General features: G+C 38.7%; 1 protein-coding gene across 1 annotated transcript; it reads right to left on the bottom strand.

The window, feature by feature from the left end:
• Positions 1-420: 420 nt before the first annotated feature.
• On the bottom strand, positions 421-18,893 carry LOC149299907 (importin-5-like). The gene is made up of 26 exons (XM_089485859.1): positions 18,813-18,893; positions 16,026-16,106; positions 15,061-15,253; positions 12,796-12,898; positions 12,486-12,582; positions 11,824-11,928; positions 11,436-11,558; positions 9,483-9,603; positions 9,096-9,183; positions 8,468-8,574; positions 8,112-8,236; positions 7,792-7,881; positions 7,432-7,605; positions 6,867-7,085; positions 6,426-6,509; positions 6,005-6,137; positions 5,298-5,419; positions 4,947-5,043; positions 4,224-4,396; positions 3,389-3,500; positions 3,244-3,299; positions 2,556-2,678; positions 2,080-2,299; positions 1,695-1,923; positions 1,105-1,246; positions 421-507 (listed from the first exon to the last, which is right to left on the bottom strand). The coding sequence occupies exons 1-26, from the start codon at positions 18,891-18,893 to the stop codon at positions 421-423; spliced, it is 3,285 nt and encodes a 1,094-aa protein (XP_089341985.1).
• Positions 18,894-22,104: the final 3,211 nt, after the last annotated feature.

Below are 22,104 nucleotides of genomic sequence, written 5' to 3'. Positions count from 1 at the left end.
ACTGTCTCCAGAACGGGGTGAGTGGTATCCCTTATTGGCCCTTCATTGTGTGGGATTAAAGGTCAATTTGTATAAAGACCTTCCTATAGCACACAGACGCCTAATTCAATGGCATTTGAGACAATTTAAAGCCTCTTCGTCCTAGTCACAGAAGTGAAAGGAGAGTAGACATAGGATAGAAAAAAATAATTCTTTCTGAGTTGTTTGTAGATCTGCAGGAATCGTCATTCTTGTTGGGAAGTATCCATTTAACATCTCTCCGTCTGGGATACAGTGCTTTACTCCCAACCCCGTTATATGGCCTGCAGAAAAAATGGCCTATAAAGCACTACTGCTCTCAAAACAAAACAAAGAAACCTAAACAGAAGGGGTACGTTTATTTGATGTTAAGTTGTCCTAATTCATGGTAGCAAGAGGCCTTCACACAGTGCTAAGCAGGTCCTGCAATGCTTTCTGCTGGGCCGCATTCAGTTGTGATATACATTCTGTAAACAGTCCTCCTGAAGCCTGCAAGAAAGTATCCAGAAACTAGTGAGTACAAATACAGCTGGGCATTTGTGTTCATAAATAGGTCAGAGCTGTAATGGACAGATGCTGAGGTTCACAACATAGAACAGATCAGTTAATATGGATATGCAACTCTTACTAGAACATTTCAGGAATCTGTCGCTTGATCATGACCTGCATTTTCCAAATCTAGTCAATGTCCATGTAGATGGTGAGAAAGATGCTAATATATATATTTGCATGGATGATGTATAAATAAAGTTAAGTGCAAATAAAATATCTGGACATTCTTTTAAAGTTATATATGCACATACATCTGTGTTGAATATAAATGTAACCCACACTGTTATTCTTGTGTAGTTTATGTTCCACCTTATTTTCAAGTTAAATGCGTATGGATTAACTTTCTAACTCCAATGAACAATAAATGCTCCACTAAAATGCAATGGCATCCATGTAAACCAAACAATTAGATTCTAACCATCTACAGATATCACACCATTTAAACCAGAATATATATATATATATATATATATATATATATATATATATATATATATATATATATATATGTAATCTAAACAGCTTTGTACTCACCTGAACTTGTCGAACTACATTAACAAGCCGTTTGCCACATATGTCTTCTTTCTTAATAGATTCATGGACCACGCCATCTGCTATAATACTAAATATTTTAGGCAAGTTTGAATTGTTGAGTCCTAGTACAATTGGATTGTTACTGTGAAGAAAAGCAAAGCAAAATAAAAGTTAAAAAATATATACATATTCAAATAAACTGCAGCAAATGGTAACAAAAGAAAGACTATAATTATCCAGATTTGCCTTAGCAACCAAAAAATAAGCCACTGTAGCATGGGGTTAGTGACTGCTGCTACAATTTGAGGGAACATCTGATAGCTCTAAATATAACTAAACTTTGGATTGTAAGATCTTTGTGCAGGGTCCTCCTCACCTGTTGTTTCTGTAAGTCGAATTGTTATGTTAAATACTACTTATGTCCTGTCTACCCATTGTACAGCGCTACGGAATTTGATGGCGCTATATAAAACAATAAGAAATGATAATAATAAGTGTCAAGAAATTGACAAGCTTGTATTTTAAAGAGTTCAAAAACTTGTCTAATTTTATGACAATGTAGCAGAATCTTTCCTATAATTTTATTTTACCTTTCAATTAGGTCACACAGGAAGTTAAATGTGTGAACAGCTTCTTCTTTGTCCTCATGAAGGGGCAGCCATGACAGCCAATGGGGTAGCACCTCCTCGACATTAATACAATCAGATCGGAACTTCATGAATTTCCCGACTGCAGAGATGCAGTTTTCTGTTGCATTTACGTTTTCTTTGGTTTTTGAGTCAGCAGCCTGGATAACCCCAACAAGAAGAGGAAGAGCTTCTAAAATCACAAAAAAATAGATAAAATAAATAAAATACAATAATGTCTGCAAATAAATCCATATAATGAATGAAACACAAACATGCTGGCTTACTAGTTTACACTTATTAGCAGCCATACTTTGTATATATCCTGTACCTCTTTAGGTCGACATACCTGTACAGAAAGGACGATAGTTGTCACCTCCAAACTGTGCCATCACACCAACTCCATAAGCAGCTGCTTGTCGAACCTCGGGGCTGTTATCACAGATAGACTGCAGCAGGGGCCTCAAGAAGTACTCAGCATATTTAAAGGAAGAAGGACTACAATGTTCAATTACATCATCAAAGATGCAGAGACCCCACTGCCTATCCGGCCAAGGTCTATGAGGGCACTGGAAGAGAAAAGAATCAAAAATCACATTAACAGAACATTTTTAGAAGAACTGGTGATAACAGGACATGAAAAGTAATGGAAATAAATACTAATTTAGGGAGCCAATTGTTCTATCAAGAAACAGATTAACCTTAAAGCCAGAAATTAAATCACACCTTTCCTTAAAACACAACCCAACCAGATTTAACAAGATGAAGGCCAATAAAAAAAAAAAAAAAAAAGAAAAAGTAGATAGTCGTTAAATGAATACTCACAATTAAATTTACAATCAATGGCAACAACTGCTCAAACCATGGTAAAACTTTTTCCTTGTAGCTACTGAATATTGAGTGCAAAACGTCTGACACTTTAGTCAAGATGTAAACATCATTATCATCCTGCAAGAAATAAAAGCAGAATTTATGATTCATGTGTTACATTATAATACACATGGATACAAAAATGGTACAGTGTTTGAAGATTATAACCACTACTAATTGCAATTCTACAGAAAAAACAAACTACGTTTATAGAATCAAAGCTAAGAAGAGCAGAGCCGTCATCTCCTTTACAGCCAAAAGAATGTCAATGCATTTTCATGCTATAGTCTGGTTCATATTTTACCCGATAGTGCTACAGAATCTGGCATTCTACATATTAAAAACTTAACACTTAAATATTGATAGTATTATGCACACAAATGCATTTCTGAGACATATATATATATATATATATATATATACACACATACATACACACACACACATATATACATATTTTAAATAACGGAGAAATACAAATTTTTAATATATAGAAAATACTTTGGGTGAAACAAAGCATTTGTACAAGTGTTCAACAAAAGGATAGCAAATCCCAGGGAAATCTGAACTGCAAAAATACTAACAATACATTTACTGAGGACAAAAGACACAAGACTGACAAATTGCAGAACACAAAACGTACTTCATCTTGTAAGGACTCCTCAACTTCTTCATCATAGTCTTCGTCTTGTCTTTTCACTAAAAAAAAGGTAATTACAATTTTAAGAAGCCGGAAAAAGTTGGAAAAATATTGAAATTGCGTAAACATTTAGCCGTAAACACCATACCTTGCCGAAGCTCTTGATTTTTAAAGTGCTCTTCTAGCTTGCCTTTAAGTATACCCCCAAGTTCCTCAAAGTGTTCGTTGTTTAAGCATCCATCTCCCATTACTTCAATGCACTGCCAACATTAAGATACAGGATTAATATATTAATAAGAACTGACTTAAAAGGACAACCCAGCCATTTAACCCTTTCAGTCCCCTTAGGACACAACTCTCCACAGCCTTAAAACCCAGTGATGTCACTGGCATAGAAAGAAAAAAAACGTATGAGTGGTCACTAAAGGGATCTCAACTTATACTGCACTGGCATCAGTGGGAACAAAACAAAAAAAAAACCAAAGGGATTCCTTAGAATTTCCACTGTGTATTTGCTCTTTCCCGACCCTCAACTATGTGTAACGCAGGCGACACGTTTGGCTGAATGCATCCCCTCAGTAGCACGCATGCATTCATACCTGCTAAGAGCTCCAAGGGGTTAAACAAGGGGTCTTAGCTCTGAAGCTGCATTATTTATATTTGGTGCTTAATGGGTTAGGAATGCATATTTAGTAGTATATTCTAAGCTCATGTAAGAAGGGCCGCCCTCTCTGTGTCTTTAAAAATGTTAACTGCCTTAATTGTAACAGCCCTATGGAAGTTCCTAGTGTTAGACCCAAAAATGTGGTGTACTTACAAAGACCGTTCCTTTAAAGCGAACACAAGAATCAGTAACTTAAGACTCCTAGCATTATGAGGCCACAGTAAAAGCACATTCAAGGGAATGTTATCACTCAAGACGCTTTCATTTAACATAGCTTTATTTCAAATGAAGAAAGATCACATTAAATACACGTACTTACCTTGGCAAAAGAATGCATTATTTCTGACAGCACATCTGAATCCGGCTCTGTCCCGATCCCCTTAATCAGAGCATCACACATAAAATGCCACATCTGTGTCAAATACTCTGGGCCACGCACCCTGGCACACTCCAAAAGCAGAGGCATCGACTCAGCAGCAGCAACCCGAACACGTATAATGATGGTTAAGGGCAATGAAAGCATTGGGGCACCCAACAAACAATGTAAGGGAAGCGTGGAAAATCATGATAAAAAAAACGGGAAAGTGATTCGATAAGATTACTAGTAATAACATCACTGCTTCCAAATAGGTCCTCATAAAGCTAAATGTTCATTAGATTTGGTGCACAAATTTCACTACACAATGGGCTGTTAAGGGCCAACCCAATGGGCTTTTCCTTCACGTTAAATATATAATATAGATTTAACAGAAAAGTTGTTGGGCTATATAAAAATATCTGTATATAATTTTCTCTAGTTTTTTTTTTTTTTTAAATAAATAAATCATACTAAAATGTTGGACTACACAAATAATGTGAACCAGATGAAAAGCCCAATCTGTCCATCTAAACAACAATATATAGTTTGTGTGGGTACACTATTCATTGAAAAGGGGCAGACGTGGTTGAATCAACATATGGTAAAATTGACAAAAAATCTCTTTAAACCACCTGACCCTGAAGGAGCACTCATACTATGCTGATATAGTATTATAAAGGATATCATCATGGAAATAAAATTTAAGCAACGGGACCATAAGCTTCACAACTTGCTCTGTGTAATCGGCAAATCCCTCTTTCAGTTCCTTGGCATAACAAACCTAAGAAAAATAAATCAATCGTAAGTGCTTTACAATTCACGGTAGGTAAAAGGGGAGGAGGTAATGGATTACTTGGTAAATAGCTGGTGATATGTACCGATTCAGATATCCTGAGGAACATATTTAAACGGGCAAATAGTAAGCAGCACTGATTAGGAAAGGGTGTTCCAAAAAAATGTAAACATTATGTAGGAGAGTCTCTGTGTCATTGGGCATTCAGGCACCATCGGCTGTTCGTATTGTTGGATACTTACCAACATCTGGCAGGCTGTGGCTTTTTCTTCAAGTCCAGCAGTCTTAATGCCAAAACTTTGCTGGTCACCAAGGTTAACAAATTCCCAGCCATCATCCTCACTCATACTCTCCATATCTTGCGCTAACAAAAATGAATACTTATTTTAATGGGTCAATTTATATGAAAAATAAAACAAAACTGGACAGGCACAGAAACAGAGCACAAAACAACTAGAGTGTACATTTACAAAATAGTAAAATCTACACACACACACTAATGCAATAGTGCACGACAGGGGTAAAAATATGGTTTGGATTTAGGAGCCAGTTTTTATTTCCCCCAGTCATGTTCAATATATTTAGTGTTTCGGTCATACCACCCTCTCCCTTCTAGGTAAATGCTCTACCATCTAAGGTTCCCCTAATATTATATATGTCCCATTATAAAGGTCATTACAGCATTTCAAAGTTTTGTTCAGTAGATTAAACATTTGGAAAATATAAATGATAATCCATTTAATAAAGAATTCCCTTTTCTAGCACTATACGTATACATAAGTACACATATACACATGCAAATAAACTACTGTTGTTGCCGGATTCCACAGCAGCTTGCACTCAGTACAGGGTTCAGCGCAGTATCCCAGCTCTTGAGAGGGCAGAGACCAGGCCTAGTACACTTTAGGGAATTTGGGGGAATCATGCCTTTGGAGGAGGGATAACTCACTGTCAAGAAGAGCCACTTCAGGTTTAATAGATGCGGTTTTCATTAAAGGCCCCATAACCACAGGGAGGTACTGCTGGAACTCCTTGCCCAGAATCTTGCACATTCGTGCCCATGCTGAGATCATATATGAAATCTAGAAGAAGAAGAAAAAAAACTGAATATAAACAATGTTTAAAGAAAGGATTCTTATTTGTTACCCTGACCTTTTCCTTATTATAATCCTAAATAAAGCGCACAGCGGCTTCAAAGGGTACCAACTTCAGGGAGCTATAATATTAATCACAGTTAAATAAACCTTTTGAACAGACATTTGATTCTGCTATAGTTTATAACAGATTATATATTGTTTTTGTAGTGTAAACAGAAGAAAAACAAAACAAAACAATACAGGTTCAAGTTACTCTTAAAATAAAGAACTAACCTGCGGATCATCATCTTCCAAGTCACTGAAGTCAGTTTGTGTCTTTAGCAGCAGTTGCATAACATCTGATGCGTCTTGCATGAACTGAAAGAGAATAAATGGTTGAAATGCACCTAATATCAAGTCGTACAATAATAAAGGGCAATATTGATATTAGACATCTTTACTGGTCACCCCAAAGTTACACACTATAGTGACTAGACTTATTACAAAGCTTTCCCATCTCATATTGGTATAAGAACACTGGGTCTTCTTCAAAGAAGCACTTAACAAATGCGTCTCAAAAAGCCAAACCAAGATTAGGAAAGGAGGACATGCATAAGGCTGTGAATTATGAAGTGGCAATGGCAATATTCTCATTTCTTTTCCTTAGTCGTTTATTCAGTTTGTACAATAGCTGCATGCCATATTAATATGCATTTTTTAAGGTATTGCTCCTACCTTTTCCTTCCCAACAGCAAGACCAATCAGACTAATGCACTCTATGGTTTTTCCTCTCAGAAGTCGGAGCTCCTTCTGCACAGCGTTTTCCACTATGTGTTTTAGAGAGGGCATGAACAAGTCATAGTAGGGTACAAATTTCTCCTCTGCTGTGTCTGCTACAGAGGCTATGGAGGTCACAACCTGCTCCAGGACCAGTTTGGTGCCCTTCTGTATCAGCTGGAACAAAGAAACACAGATCTTTACACAAATGAAAACAACGCATATTGTGCACTAGAATTAAGTCATGTGAACAAGCATTCAAACAAGAATAGTAAATGTTAAAAATAAACTTGACTAAGAAAAGCAACATATGACTAAATATTTGTGTTTGTGAAAGAAAACAAATACACTATACAGAGGATGCAGGTAAGACACCTGCCGCAGTAAGCATATTTCTATCAGATTCTCCCATTATTGGTGAATAGCACATATACCCATTTTCAGCAGAAGAAATGAACTGTAAGAGGAAAACAAATAAGCCAAGATCCTAGATGACACAGTAATCTTCATTTTTAGAACTTACTTCTTGCAGTTTGACCACCATAGTCGTGTGTAAATGCTTAACTAGGTTATCCAGATAAGGAATGAGAAGCGACTTTGGACAATCTTCAGTAAAGTTGATAAGAGCAGCCGCTGCATGAGCCTGGACACGTGGATTGGCTTGGTCCTCCATGGTCTGCAGCAGGCTTGCAATGACCTGTAATAAATACAATTCATGTCAACAAAGCTTTTTGCAAAGTGATTAAGGATGCTTATGAAAAATCTGAACTGGAATACCATTTATACCAAAATGGCTCTACCGCTAACAGAATTCTATGTGCTAATAAAACATGAACATTTGCTACTACGGGGCTGTACGAATCGGCACACAGTGGTTTCTTGCCTTCTCATGAAACTTCTTCTGGAAAGCTGGTGCAAAGTCAGTTGCCATCTGCCCAATAGCATTACAGGCAGCATAACGCACTCTTGGATGCTGAAACACAAAATTAAAAATAAAGTCACAAAACAATGTTCTTCCATACGCAGCCTCTTTACCATGTATATAAAGTTAGGCACCTTTAAATAAAATTATACATTGTAAGACACTTGAGAATTTAAGTAGACTGCACAGGGGCAGATGTTTTACATAGGTGCTCAAGGGCTGAGTGCAAGTACAGAGAACTCTATCCATCTATCACACCACAAAACAAAAAATGGACTTACAGGGTCTTGTAGGAAAAGTAACACAAAGTTGACCATCTCATTAAGGATACCCTCCATTTGTTGGTGACAACCTTCACCAATGGCAGATAATGCCATGAGACCAGCATGCCTATACTTCCAGTCAGCTGCAATCAACACAAGGAAATAAGGTTATAATTAGAAAATTACCATTTATAAAATGCAATTCACACCATTTATTTTTCTACTTCGAGCTTGTGGGCAATTGCCACATTCTTATAGAAAGTCATGAGTAATTTTAACATGTAAAGATAAATCGTCACAAATGCTAACTTCATACAAACACCTCTAATGTGTAAGCAAAGCACAATTCAACAGTTTACACTGTGTGCACTTACGGTTTTGAAGCATTTGCATTATGTGTTCCTTAATCATGGGAAGAACAATTTTTCCACCCAGACCGCAAGCCATTCTGTCCAAAGCACTTTCACCAGCTACTGCATTGCTGGAAATAGATGGGTATTTTAATTTTTACATGAGGCTTGACCTTCTACGAGAGGTCAGGTATTGAAAAACGAGGCAGGTGAAAAAGAATAGCTGAGGTGACACACACACACACACACACACAACCGAGGCAGGTGAAAAAGAATAGCTGAGGTGACACACACACACACACACACACACGACACAAGGTTAGTCGATAGTTTTATGAAAACGGACATGCAGATGCTGACAAATCCAGTTTGTTTGAAGTTATAGTTGTATTATCTTCCCTTAAGCATTCATTTCCATTTGAAACATTTTACAGAGTTGCTTGGCCCATCTTACTTCCAAGCATAGGCACATTAGATTATCTTGGCACCAGGTTCAGTTCTGAATGCAGTCATACACTGAAATAAAAGCAACTTAATGCACTTGAGGTGCAGAGATGCCACCTGAAATGAGTTTCTGGGAAAGTAAACTATGGAAATGATAGAGTCTAAAAGACTGTGGATTTCAAATAAACACATGCTAAATCACTGGTACCTGTCAAAATCATCATCTTCCAATTCATCTGCATTTGGCCAGTCATCATCTTCTTCTAAATCCACCATCATCGCCAACATCTGTGGAACTATAAAATAATACTCAAAACTAGCCTATCTAGGAAAACATGCATCATTTAAACACTGTTCATGCAGTGCAGATTTGCTTATTTGTACAGCACTGTACCACGAGAAGAAACATCTCACCTCCCCTTCATTTACTAATATTTCACCTAAACTTGATTTAAACTCAAATTTCCATTTACAGAATGTCCTCACAATAGTAAAACATTCACAGCAAGAGGAGGCTAATAACACAATATTAGCGTGTAGAACCTGAAAGAATATATATCACCAATATTGTTGTTACTTTAAATTTGATACTTACTGGCCTGTGCAACAATGTTGGTATGTTTTCTCAGCATTGCCGCTGCTGTTTCAGAAAGGGTCACAATAACTTCAAGGGCCAGTTGTCTCTGCATATTGTTCAAACTGCTGTCTGCACAAAGCTGCAAATGAGAAATTAGTCATCATAAATCATGTTTTAAAGTGGCAGCTTAATATCCTAACAATCCCATTGACTACTTAAGGACAGAAGTCATATTACGCCCCAGCGTAATACCAATCACCCGCTACTATCACAGATTGTCTGGCTGCAGATTGCGGCTGCGATTAGCAGCAAAGGAGCCAACACGCACGTGGGCACATTGCTAGGTGATATATTGATTGCTGCCTCTCTCTGCTTCACACGGATTGCGAGGCAGAGAGGGGCAAAGACAAAGGCTAGGGTGAGCATTTTATCAATTGGATTCTCGGCTGCTTATTCACTAAAATAGCATGATTAGGGTGTAAAAGAATAATGCATATTAAAGTACTTTGTGAGTACTTCAAAATGAAAGACACTTACCTGACCTAGAAGCTGAAATTTTGTTACTGTAGCTACCCTACTCCTCCCTGGCACATTTCTTGCCACCGATTGGCAGCTTGAAGAAGCCAATCTATGGCATTAAAATGTTCCCACTGAAATCAATGGGAGAGCTTGCCGAGCATGCTCATGCCTGAATAGACATCCACCATGGTCGCCAAGCCAGGTTTGGGGTTCAATGGAGTGTAAGTACCGTATTTGCTCGATTATAAGACAAGGTTTTTTCCAGAGCAAATACTCTGAAAAATACCCCTCGTCTTATAATCGAGGTTGTCTTCTAATCAGACCTCTTTCTGCTGGGGCCAGGCTGCTTACCGGGCTTTGGTCGCGAGCGGCGTCTCTGCTTCTAGCAGCAGGAGAACAGGAAGCTAGCACAGTCCTCACATAACTCTACCTCCCCCCTCCTTCCTCTGGGGGGGGGCCAGAGAAGTTGCTCGCACAGCCGGGCCCCTGCAGAAGTCTGCGAGTGGGAGATCTGCAGTTCAGGTAAGGGGGTGGGGGAGGGTTTTTGTGATTAACGTGTGAAGTATGTGTGATTAATGGAATGAATGAGTATTTAAATGTTTGTGAATGAGTGTGTGTGTGTGTGATAGCATGGATGTGTAAGGGGGGTGGGGGTGGAAGCATGGCATAGGGAGGCTGTAATCCCACTACTATCATCTCCAGGTTCCAGCATGTACTGGCTGCCTTGACTTGATAGGAGTGTGATTGCTGTTAGCAGTAATAAATATTGCATATTAAAGTACTTTGTGAGTACTTCAAAATGAAATAGACACTCCAGAAATATACCTCCAGAAAGGCATTTTAACCCCCTATATGCCACTCAGCCCCATGATATGCCTTTTAACCCCCTATATGCCAGCGTGGCATATAGGGGTACAATGCATATCATGGGGCAGAGGGGCATATAGGGGGTTAAAAGGCATATCATGGGGCACAGTGGCATATAGGAGGGTATAAGACATTTCTGGAGGCAGAGTGGCATATAGAGGGTTAAAAGGCACATCATGGGACAGAGTGGCAAATAGGGGGGTATAAGGCATTTCTGGTGGCAGAGTGGCAACCCTGGGGGCAGATGTGCATAACTGGGGGGGGGCAGGTTGGCAAATAAAAGGAAATTAAAAAATATATTTTTCTCAATCATAGCTTTTATTAAATATGAATAAATAGTTTACATGAATTAATATTTACTAGTAAAATTTTCCTATAGGGTAGTCTTATATTCAGGCTTTGTGTTTTTTCCCTAAATTAATATTTTGATTTTGGGGGGTTGTCTTATAATCGAGCAAATACGGTATTCCACATGCGAGATGTGCTTGGCCAAACATATCCCGTATGTAAAATAGCAAGGGTGTGGGGGAAACTGCAAACTTTAGCATTTTTTTTAATCCTTTCTTTTGTGAAACATTACACTACCTTTAAGCTCAGCTGCAAGGTTGCCTCCAAATGTGGTCTCAAAAACTTTGGAACAGTGTCTGCAATTTCAACCAACGATTTCAGGACAGAGTCGTCATTCTGATAACAGGACTCGTTAACAGCCTATTATAATAAAAAAGGGAAGAAAACTAAATAAAACAACTGTAAACGGCCAACGTGGGAATAGAATTTGAAAAATACATACAAGTGTTACCATTTAACATGTTAATGCAGTTGTTATCTGAACAAGAAACCACAAACTGAAAGTATTGAAAATGTTCCTGAGAGAAAGACAGCACTTAAATCTGTGTAATTATTAAAAAGGTTCCCAGAAATAAAGTTAGAGTGATCTAAAATGACTGATCTGGTTTTCTTTACAAGCTCTCACCTGTAAGATTCCAGGTAACAAGTCTGCAAAATGTTTCAACAGAGGGACGTTGTGTTCATTGGCTAGTATAAATGCGCCAGCGGCCCTGGCAGACAAGGTCCTGATCTGTAAGGAAAAGTCAAGTGTTGAAGGTACAAACAAATAGAAAATTCTTGCTCGAGTTGATTTCTTTGTTCTGTGAACTATAGCTTTATACTTATTATTCAGAATGCATCTCGTAAACCTTCTAAGGGAGGGGGGGGGGTTGCGGTGGTGACATTAGAAAACCCAATAGAAGACTATTTTACCTGCCTCTGACCAAAGCAATTTGGGGAAGAAATACAACTGAATGCACAGAATTACAGACTTTTACAAATATGCAGAATAACTATAATTTGTGGATAGATAACACCTTTTTTATTGTTCATGTGGTCTATGCCAGGTCCTAATTTGTCTATATTAGTTGTATCACTTTACTGCTGCTTCCATAAAAACACCTCACAATTGGCCCTAGGTATCCTTGGTGAGTTAGAACAAATCAGTCTGAGCTTTTTCATTAAAAATACAAATAAGGGAGAAAATGGGATCATTATGTTTTTCCTCCTACAAATCAGGTTGTCACATGACTGTTCAAGTTCTGAGGACATTTGAAAATGCAACATACTGAAATAAAAAGTAATTACCACAGGGGTATTCTGGTCTTGCATGCACTGCACAAGCATTCTTTTGATGACATCTAGGTAATGTTGTTGCTGATTTCCAAATATTCCTGGAAAATTCCTGAAACAGATTATAAATATATATGTTGGAGATATATATATATATATATATATATATATATAGAGAGAGAGAGAGAGAGAGATGTTGGATAGATAGGTACAAAGCCACTTTAACATCTATCTGCTGAAATTTCATGTTGCATTTTGAAACATTGTTCTAAATGTTTAAGGACTGTGTAGGAGCTTATAGGAATACAATTGTTATTCACAGTACCAGAAAATGTGAAGGGCAGCTTCACGAAGTCCAACATCTTGAGAACTCACAGAATCAAACAGGAACTTTAAAGCTTCAGGCCACTGGTTATTGCCATCATCATCTGTTTAACAAAAGGGAAAAAATAAATAAATGTGGGAATCCTTGGCTTTTGAGCAACACTAAGAAATTAAATCCAGCAAAGGCATCTTGGCTTGTAGTTATAGTTACATTGCATTTCAAAAGAGTGTGTGTGTGTATATACATTTATATATACCGTATTTGCTCGATTATAAGACGTTTTTTTTCAGAGCAAATGCTCTGAAAAATACCCCTCGTCTTATAATTGGGGTCGTCTTATAATCAGACCTCAAATAGGTCTGACTATGAGACGACTAAGATCCAGATCCCCCGCAGCTGCAGGGGACCTGGATCCTCCTGTCCCCCCCCCCGCCCCACTTACCGGTACTTCTGAGTCCCCGGTGTGCAGACAACTTCCGCTGCAGCAGGAAGGAGGTGTGGTTAGCAGCGGGGGTTGTCTGCGTCCATCGCGCAGACCTTCCCCGGCTGTCAGAGATCAGAGTTCCCCTGCCCCGGCTACATGACAGGGAAGTCAAAGCACCAGGGGAGTGTTAAATGGGGGGCATAAGGCCTTTCTGGAGGCAGAGTGCTCTGTGAAATGCCTTTTAACCCCCTTAATGCCACTCTGCCTCCAGAAATGCCTTTTTAACCCTCTATACGCCACTCTGCCTCCTGAATGCCTTAAACCTCCCTATATGAGACTCTTCCCCATAATATGCCTTTTAACCCTCTAAATGCCAGAGTGGCATATAGGGGTATAAGGCATATCATGGGGCACAGTGGCATTTAGAGGGTTAAAAGGCATATCATGGGGCACAGTGGCATATAGGGGGTATAAGGCATTTATGGGGCAGATGCGCATAACTGTGGGGCAGGTTAGAAAATAGAAGGAAATAAAACCAAAATATTTTTCTCAATCAGCTTTTATTTAAAAAAAAAAAAAAATAGTTTAGATGAATTAACATTTACTGGTAAAACTTTTTTTTCCTATAGGGTCGTCTTATATTCAGGCTTTTTCTTTTTTTTTCTAAATTAATATTCAGATTTGGGGGGGGGGGGTCGTCTTATAATCAAACAAATACGGTGTGTATATATATATATATACATACACACACACACATACATACATACATACACACACACACACACACACAGACAAATTAAACTCATTTTAACTTCTTCTAAACAAAATGAGCTTTCAACACAGCTATAGAAGCAGGGGAATTACACTTTAGTAAAATAATACTATGGTTAACTATTTTACATCTTAATCAGCTTGTCATTAACCCTTGCACACGCACACCGTGTGTGTCCGGTTATCCGATAGCTAACCATGATACGGCTCTGAACTGAAACATTAATCCCAGGAATTTCCCAGTTGATCGCTTGGTATAGTTTTAATATAAAAGCTGCAAGGAAAGGACGTCTTTCAATAGGTGGCTCATCAACTGTACACCGGCTTATCCAGTACAAAGTAGCAAATGAAGCCTGTTAAAATTGAACTGAATACTTAAAACACTATGATCCAACCACAAAAGCATTAACAAATTATACAAAAATTATATTTACTAATCTAGAAAAAAAAAAAAAAAAAAAAAAAAAAAAAAAAATCAAAAAAATAAATAAATCAGAAAATCCATTATATTTTCTATTCCTCTGAAAATAGAGCTGAGATTTAACTAAACTCCTAAGCTTGATATGCCAAGTTGAGAAGAGTTCCAGAACAAATAACCCAAACTAGTTTGAATTCTTGTTTATTTGAGAAGCACTCAAAACCAATTAGCAGAAGTTGGGATAATAAGTCTACTAGAATAAACTAAATACATGAGACTTTTTTCTACATTGACCCAATAATATATCATCTACAACTAAAGACTCCATCTTCCCTTTGCACATTGGGGGCACATTGCCACGGCTCCATGGGGAGATCAGACACTCCACTTTTAACCAACTTATATACACTGAGGCCTGCACCTAATCAGTACCTACTACTACTACTACTACTCAGTGCCTCTCATGCAGCAGACTAAGATAGGACATTATATGCCATATCCATAGTGGATGACGGCGAATGGGACACTGCCCGGGGTCAGGCCCAAGGCAGTCCTGATGCATCTCCCTACAGAGCATTTTTTGATTGGCCAAAGTGTTTTTTGTGATACACACATATATATATATATATATATATATAATCTGGACACTTACCAATTAAATTTCTAGCCAACTCTGCAACGATGTCACAGATCTTTTTTCTCATGTTAGACTGAGCTTCCAACTGAATGACAAGCAGCAGTTCACTTTTGATTGCATCCTGGACCTCGGCAGGGAGTGACGGATAGACTTCTTCAAAGGAGGAAGATAACAGCCGCCGCAAAAGAACAGCTGCCATTTGTCTTGCCTGGAAAAGAAAATCTACTATATAAAAGCAAACACTCGCCCAATATGCCTCACTTTATGTAAACAAGGATATTACTTTATCGAAGTAATTGTCTAACAAAGACAGTATTGGGGCAGATGCTGACAGCATTTTTTTTTTTTTTTTTTTTATAACCTTAAAAATAAAAACGAGGAGCCATGTTACAGAATTGTCCGTTTGGTGGTTCATGGGTCTGACATGCCAACATTGTTTTTATTCATTTTTTTTTTTTATTATTATTATTATTTTATAGGGTCTGGTACTTTAGGCTTTGCATCTCAATCAAACAAGACCCATACAGAGAAGGCTGGACAGTGCAATCCATTCATAAACGAGCAAAAGAATACCACACATGTAAAAATAGTTGCCAAAATGGAAAACTGCGCAGTGTTATCAGATCATATGTAAAAGAATATAAAGTGTTTGTTTACGTTCATTTCCAGCATGCTTTGCTGAGCTGTACAACAGACCATATTTTGTTCCACGTTACGTTCTCATCTTTAATAAGTATTTCCATATTAACTGTCAATACTTGAGGACAATTCTTATTCTGGTGTAAGCAGATAATACTGCATTTTTAAGGTGTATACATAATTAACATTTTCTACAGACAGGAAACATTCATATGGTATATTAAATATTCACCAATAAAACAGGCATTATACTTAAGCATGTTATAGGACACAGTCGGGTGACTAATACTGCATTTTGAGAGACAAAAGCAATGCAGAAACATGTTTCTACAAGAACATACCTCCTCAGCAGCACCTGCATTTCTGATGGAGTGCAATAGGAAAGTGATCTTGGATGGACCAGGGATACTGTCATAAGTTTCCTGCAAAAGTGAAAGTCATGCGTTAACATGAATCATACAACATAAAACCTTAACTGTCTGCAATCTCGGAAAACGCAGAATATTCAGGTTTGTGTTTTTCTTATCGACAAATTGAAAAAAAGGTTAAATCTATGACAGCTGCCTCCCAAATACCATCCAGGCCTAGGTATAATGTTACATAGGCGTATTCATGTAACATGTAATACAGGGCTAGTATTAGAGTATAAGAATGAACATACACAAGCAATATATATATAATATATACCAATTCAAAACACACTTCTGCAATTAACACTGAGAACCACTAGGTCTTCTGACAATCTAAGATTGTGAGCTCATAACTTACACATTGTTGTTAAAGCCATATAAAACACCTTCTTTAACCAATGTTATACCCAACATTGTGTTCATTAACATGGGCTTTCCATGTGGCAATGCAGATATTTACAATTTTGCCAAGCAATCCTCCAGAAAAAACATGTTAAGAGGAAATAAATGGTCAACAGTGGCCCTGGACAGTTTCAAGCTATTTTTCCTATCCATACTAATGGATAACTTTCCATGAACGGTACTCCACACCCCCACAAGAGTGTTTTCCCCGCGACACAAACGCACGCCATGACACTTAAAGCGCTAGAAGTGAGGACAATGTCATGTTCACATTCTAGCTTTGCCGAGATTAACAAGAACTCAGCGTGGCTGTCAGAGGCGCAAACAGATGCCAAAGAGAAACAGGTTTATTGAACCGCCTGGAAGTGGTTTACACGGCTCACATGTTATGGATTAGGAGGCACCCAAATACAAATCAGAATGCTACTAACACACTCATCTTAAACATTAACATAATATTCTTCCTCTAAACAACGAGCGTGAAAGAAAGAGGCAAACTAAGTCAAGTTCAGCCAAAAGGCTGGTATTTTCATACTTTACTTGATTTGAATTGATGTAATAAATAATTTTCACTCATCTGACAACTATATTTCTGTGTTGTACTTACGTCGCCAATAATTCACACGCATGGTTATTCTAAAATTAATTATTTTACAGCCTTCGAAATTATATAATTTGCCATCACCATCAAAAGTTAAGCAAAAGCCAAGTACATAAGATCTATATAACGCATATAGCGTAACAAAAAAGGCTTACATAGTTAAAGTACCCACTATCATATGCCCAATATCCCTTTGACTGATAACTTGACTAGTAAAAGGGCACATTTTATCTGAGCGTGACTAGGCCTATTGAGCGGAGAACACTTTTAATGTTTTAAATCATAAAACTGCTAGTAATTTATAATTTTATAAACAGACATAAAGCTTAGTATGTTGTAATAAATCAAGATACCATATTAAAACTATTTTAGGAATGCTGCGGCACCAATCATGAATACTGTATACATTATATATTACTTTTGGAACTCGAGACTATTTTGTTATTTACATTAAATATCTTTTAGGCAGGAAATAAATGATTACGTTTTGTTTCAATCGGTTAACAAGCACACATAGTATTCAGATAAAGTCACTGAGCGAGACCAGCGGTTGGAGGAAGAAAAAAAGGATTTGTGTCCAATTGTATCAAGAAAGAATGTGCTGAACTATGCTGTGTGAAGAGGTCAGTAATGAAAGAGCGAGTGAATGAGCCTGCCCAGGGAGACAGACACAGGAATTCAACACCATTCAAAAGGGATTCCCTTCTATCCTATACAATACCTACCACTGAGAAAGGATTAAGTTGTTTTAAACGACTGAAAAGTTTAACTGAGAATAGTGAAAGTGCAAAAATAATCCAAACATGAAGCAACGTGCAGAAATTTCAGATGGCGACTGTCTACATTACAACTAAATAAATCTGTTACAACAGTTTCTTAAAATACATCCTAAAACGCTAAAGGAAACACCAGCGAGCAGGTGATGATAAATCTCTGAAACATGTTTTAGTACAAATCATTGGCACGTACGCATTAAGCGACATAGCGCAAGAGTTCAAGGGCAGGAGTACGTACGCAGCCGTCAGAAAAAAAAAAGTGAACGTTACTGGTATATGGTGGAAGTCAAAATAAAGTCTATGAGCCAAGAACTGATCAGCTGACACAGCAACAACTAATATTTACATCTATGTCCCACTAAACACACACACACGGCAAACAGCTAAAACAATACTAAAAGCAAGCTAACTTAAGAGGTGTTTAGGTATAAGATCATCACAAGGATGTCAAGGAGGCGATACCTACAGAAGGAGGCGTGGCCTATCATCCCAAGGCGTTAACCTCCCTACATACAGCTGATGAGACATTATAGCAACAGTGTGTGTGATGCGGAGAAATACAGACACGTGTCATTTTTTGGAGTGAAAATTCTTTAAAGGGGGAGAGGTGTAGGGCCCGGGAGTGGCTGTCTGGGACCGTGTGCCTCTCAAGGAGCGCCCAGCCCGGGAGAGGGTATAAAGTTATAAAGGAAGTGCCGGCTCCATAGCTGTGAGCAGGAAAGACTAGGTTACCACATAAGATATATGAGAGGAGTGTGCGTCCCAAAATGGGGGACAAAGTGATGGCTCGGGGCCGGGAGGATGCAGTCAGTCAGGAGGGGGACCGCTGAGTACCGCTCTGTGCTAACACGTGGGCCGCACTAAGCAACAGCAGCCTGACTCACGCCTCACTACCACGAGCGCTGCCAGGTCCCTAACCTTCCCCTGTCAGCCGCTCACCTCGGCCTGCTTCCTCGTGCCGTTGTCCGGGCTGAGTAGATTGCCCAAAAGCAGGTAAAACTGCTGCTGCTCCGCCGCCATTGCTGCCGCTCCACACACGGGTTAAGAGAGAGAGGGCGAGAGCTGAGCGCGGGCCGGAGAGCAGCCTCGGAGGGGAGTGGCTGGGGAGGGCTTCTCGCTGGCGCGCGCTCTGACCTCACACACCCCGCGCGCCACAGGCCTGCGGCCTCTCCATTGGTTAAGGAGCAGGGACGAAGGAAAGAAGCTACACCAGTGTCACAGTGACCAGCGAGTGGTCGCTGACGGAAAGCCGAAGAGAGCGGCCTGATTGGTTGCCTGAGCCGAGGCTGACAGGTTCACCCTACGAGCGCGATTCCGAATGCCGGGTAGCGGCTGACGTCAGTTGAGGAAGCGCACAGCTCTAGACACTAGAGAAAAACCGTATCACTGACACTTGTTGCCAGTATTGACTCGGGCGTAATAGCGTAATTCGGCAAAGCGTTAGGTAGCCATTTGAATACAGAAATCTGCCAAAGACTGGCTACATGATAGGCGCCTCTATAGTGAGCAAAAATTAGACATTATGGTTACGGGGTTATCGGCTCTCTGGTATATAGCATTATGATAATCCAAATAGGGGGCATTTTTGACGTCATATAAATCCTGGCTGTCTAAAAGTGCGGGAAATGAAGAGGGAAATTTCCTTCGGTTAGGGATTTACAGCTACATAGGATTGAGCGGAACTGTTCGTGCGGCGTGGTCATGTAACTGTACTGTAGCACGGGAAGTTGTAATTGCACACAGGAAGGAAGTAGCTGTGATATACTATTACCGGTACTTTATCAGGCTTGTTAGTGTCAGCTAGATACAGGTGAATGCTAGTATCACTTTCACTATAGCATATGCCAATAGATTGTAACGTTGCATGGGCAGGGCCATCTTCACCTGTACCAGTAAGATTTATGTACGTTTGTCTTATTAATTTTTTTTTTTTATTTTGGTGATTTTAATGTTGCATATTCTCCTCTATTTAAATAGCTCTACCGAATCTCCTGCCTTTTTATTAATATGTTTTAATGTTAATAAAACAATGTATTTTTTGAGAGTGGTATCTTTTTCTGGACTGAATAACGGCTCCCCTGTGTCACTTTTTTTATTTTTAAAAAGAAAACACTTTTATAATAAGTATGCGATTAGAGGTATCACCAGTATAATGATACACTAGTATCTCGGGATCCCGAGATAGTAAATAAAGGTCAGTATTTGTTACAGGATTCTGTAGCTAATGTGAAAGAAATGTTACTTATTGCTGTGGATCAATTGTTTCAGGGCTGGAGTTGTCTATCCCTGTTTTATGCTCCTTGTCTGGCACTAAAACTGTTACTTAAAAGGATAGTTTAATGTCCAGACAGCCACGCCAAAGAAGGATGCTTATTAAATGGCTTTAACCCCTTTGTGACAATGGCTGATTTTTTATTTTTTTTTGTGCCCTTCATGCTGTAGTCTCCCCCCCCCCCCCCCCCATTTATAACCTTATATATTTGAAAATTGTGCCTCACGTCCTGTTTGTGAGATCTTTGAACCTGGCTAATTTAAATTACCCCATGAAACCCAAACCATTCTTGAAAAATAGACACCCCAGGGCTTCTCAAATGCTGGTATTTTAAAACACATTCTACTTTAGGTATGAATTTACCGCTCCGGGCATGTGTCACTGTCAAACACTTTAACCCCTTCAATTCCAGGGGTTTTGGTACTTCAAGTCACGGAGCAATTTTGCCATTTTTGCTCTATGTCGGTTTAGCGATGATTCTCTTTTCCTGTGAATAGTGTACCCATGTAAACTATATATTGTTTTTTCAAGGAGAGATAGAGCTTTCTTTTGATACCATAGTTAGATGATTAGCTGAAAATGTAGAATGAGAAATTTAGTAAAAACTAGCAGAAATGAAAAAAACAAAAACCTAATTTTTTTATAAATTTTCTCTCTGAATCCTCACAAAATTAGGAAAGTGATGGAAAATCCTCTCCAAATTTATCAATTCAGGTGTCCTGATTTCAGAAATACCTAATTTATATAGATTTCCCATACTTTTCCAGCACTTATAGGGAACATACTATTAGGTGTACATAGAATTTTTATACTTATGGCTTAATGGGTTTGGGGGTTGTGAATGGGGGCAATGGGATGGGTTTTTTTCTTATCTTTTTTTATTTTTTTTATATACATATATATATTTTGTATTTTTTTTTTTTTAAAATGGTTAGAGGTTCTCTTAGGGACCTCTTGAACATGTTATTAATGCAAATGATGTCACAATGACATCACTTAGCTCACTTTGTTTTTTTATTATTATTATTTATTGTATTAGTGTTTGTTTGTTTTTTTGAATAAACTTTTTTCTCCGTTTCGTTTTTCAGCATGGGAGGAGGGTGAGAAACATGGTTTCTCGCTCTCGTCCCTGCGATCCCCCTGCACCGATCACACTGTGATCACAGTGTCTGTGCCACATCGGAGTGACCGGGTATCCCTGCAGGACAGCCTGATCTCCCGTGCAACGGCAGGAATGTGTCTCTGCTGCTGCAAGAAGGGCAGGACGTACCGGTACGTCCATAGGGGGGATTCTTGGGAATGCGTTTTTTGGGGACTGAAGGGGTTAATATGTATTCAGCACAATATTTTTTTTAAACTAGACACCCCAGGGCATTCCAAATGCTGGAATGTAAACTCTTTCCATGCTCACATTTTACCACCAGCCTTCCAAAGTTTGCCATAGTATTTTTGTGTGTCATCTCCCCCCCCACACACACATTTTACTTTAGCCCTGTATTTACCACTCCTGCCATATTGTGCTGTCAACACACCAATATGCATTCAGCAAGATCTCCTAAGTACAACAATACCCCATATGCATTGGTTTGTCAGAGTTGTTATATGGAGGTAAAAGGGCACTTTTGCAAGGGGTGCATTTTTTCATTTTTGGACATCTGGTCAGTCTGTTACCATGTACTATTTTTGAGACGTCTTTGGACCCGGCCAATTTGTTTTGCTCGTAAATAATTTTTTATGCATATATTTTTGGACTTTTATTATTTGGAACTGGTTCTGCTGGCAGTGATATCAATAGGGAATTGTGATTAGGCTCCATTAACTTGCGTGATTGAATGCAGTACCTGTATTCAACCTGCAGGAAGAGCCCAGAGTTCTCAGGAGTGTCTGGAGAGACCCTCTTGAGAACTTTCTTTATTTTTTTTAAAGGGGCACACCATCGTCCGAGAGGCAAAATATCTT

This window comes from Sceloporus occidentalis, unplaced genomic scaffold, assembly GCF_023333645.1.
Source record: "Sceloporus occidentalis isolate IW3139 unplaced genomic scaffold, rSceOcc1.0.p SCAF_27, whole genome shotgun sequence".
NCBI classification, from domain to species: domain Eukaryota; kingdom Metazoa; phylum Chordata; class Lepidosauria; order Squamata; family Phrynosomatidae; genus Sceloporus; species Sceloporus occidentalis.
This window is presented reverse-complemented; position numbering and strand designations above follow the sequence as displayed.

Coding starts and splice junctions, on each gene's coding strand:
- LOC149299907 (XM_089485859.1), bottom strand. CDS start 18,893: ATGGCGGCGGAGCAGCAGCAGTTTTACCTGCTTTTGGGCAATCTACTC. Junction 9,604..11,435: donor CCTTGCAGCTGAGCTTAAAG/GTAGTGTAATGT, acceptor TCTCATTTGCAG/CTTTGTGCAGACAGCAGTTT. Junction 1,924..2,079: donor CTATCGTCCTTTCTGTACAG/GTATGTCGACCT, acceptor TTGTGATTTTAG/AAGCTCTTCCTCTTCTTGTT.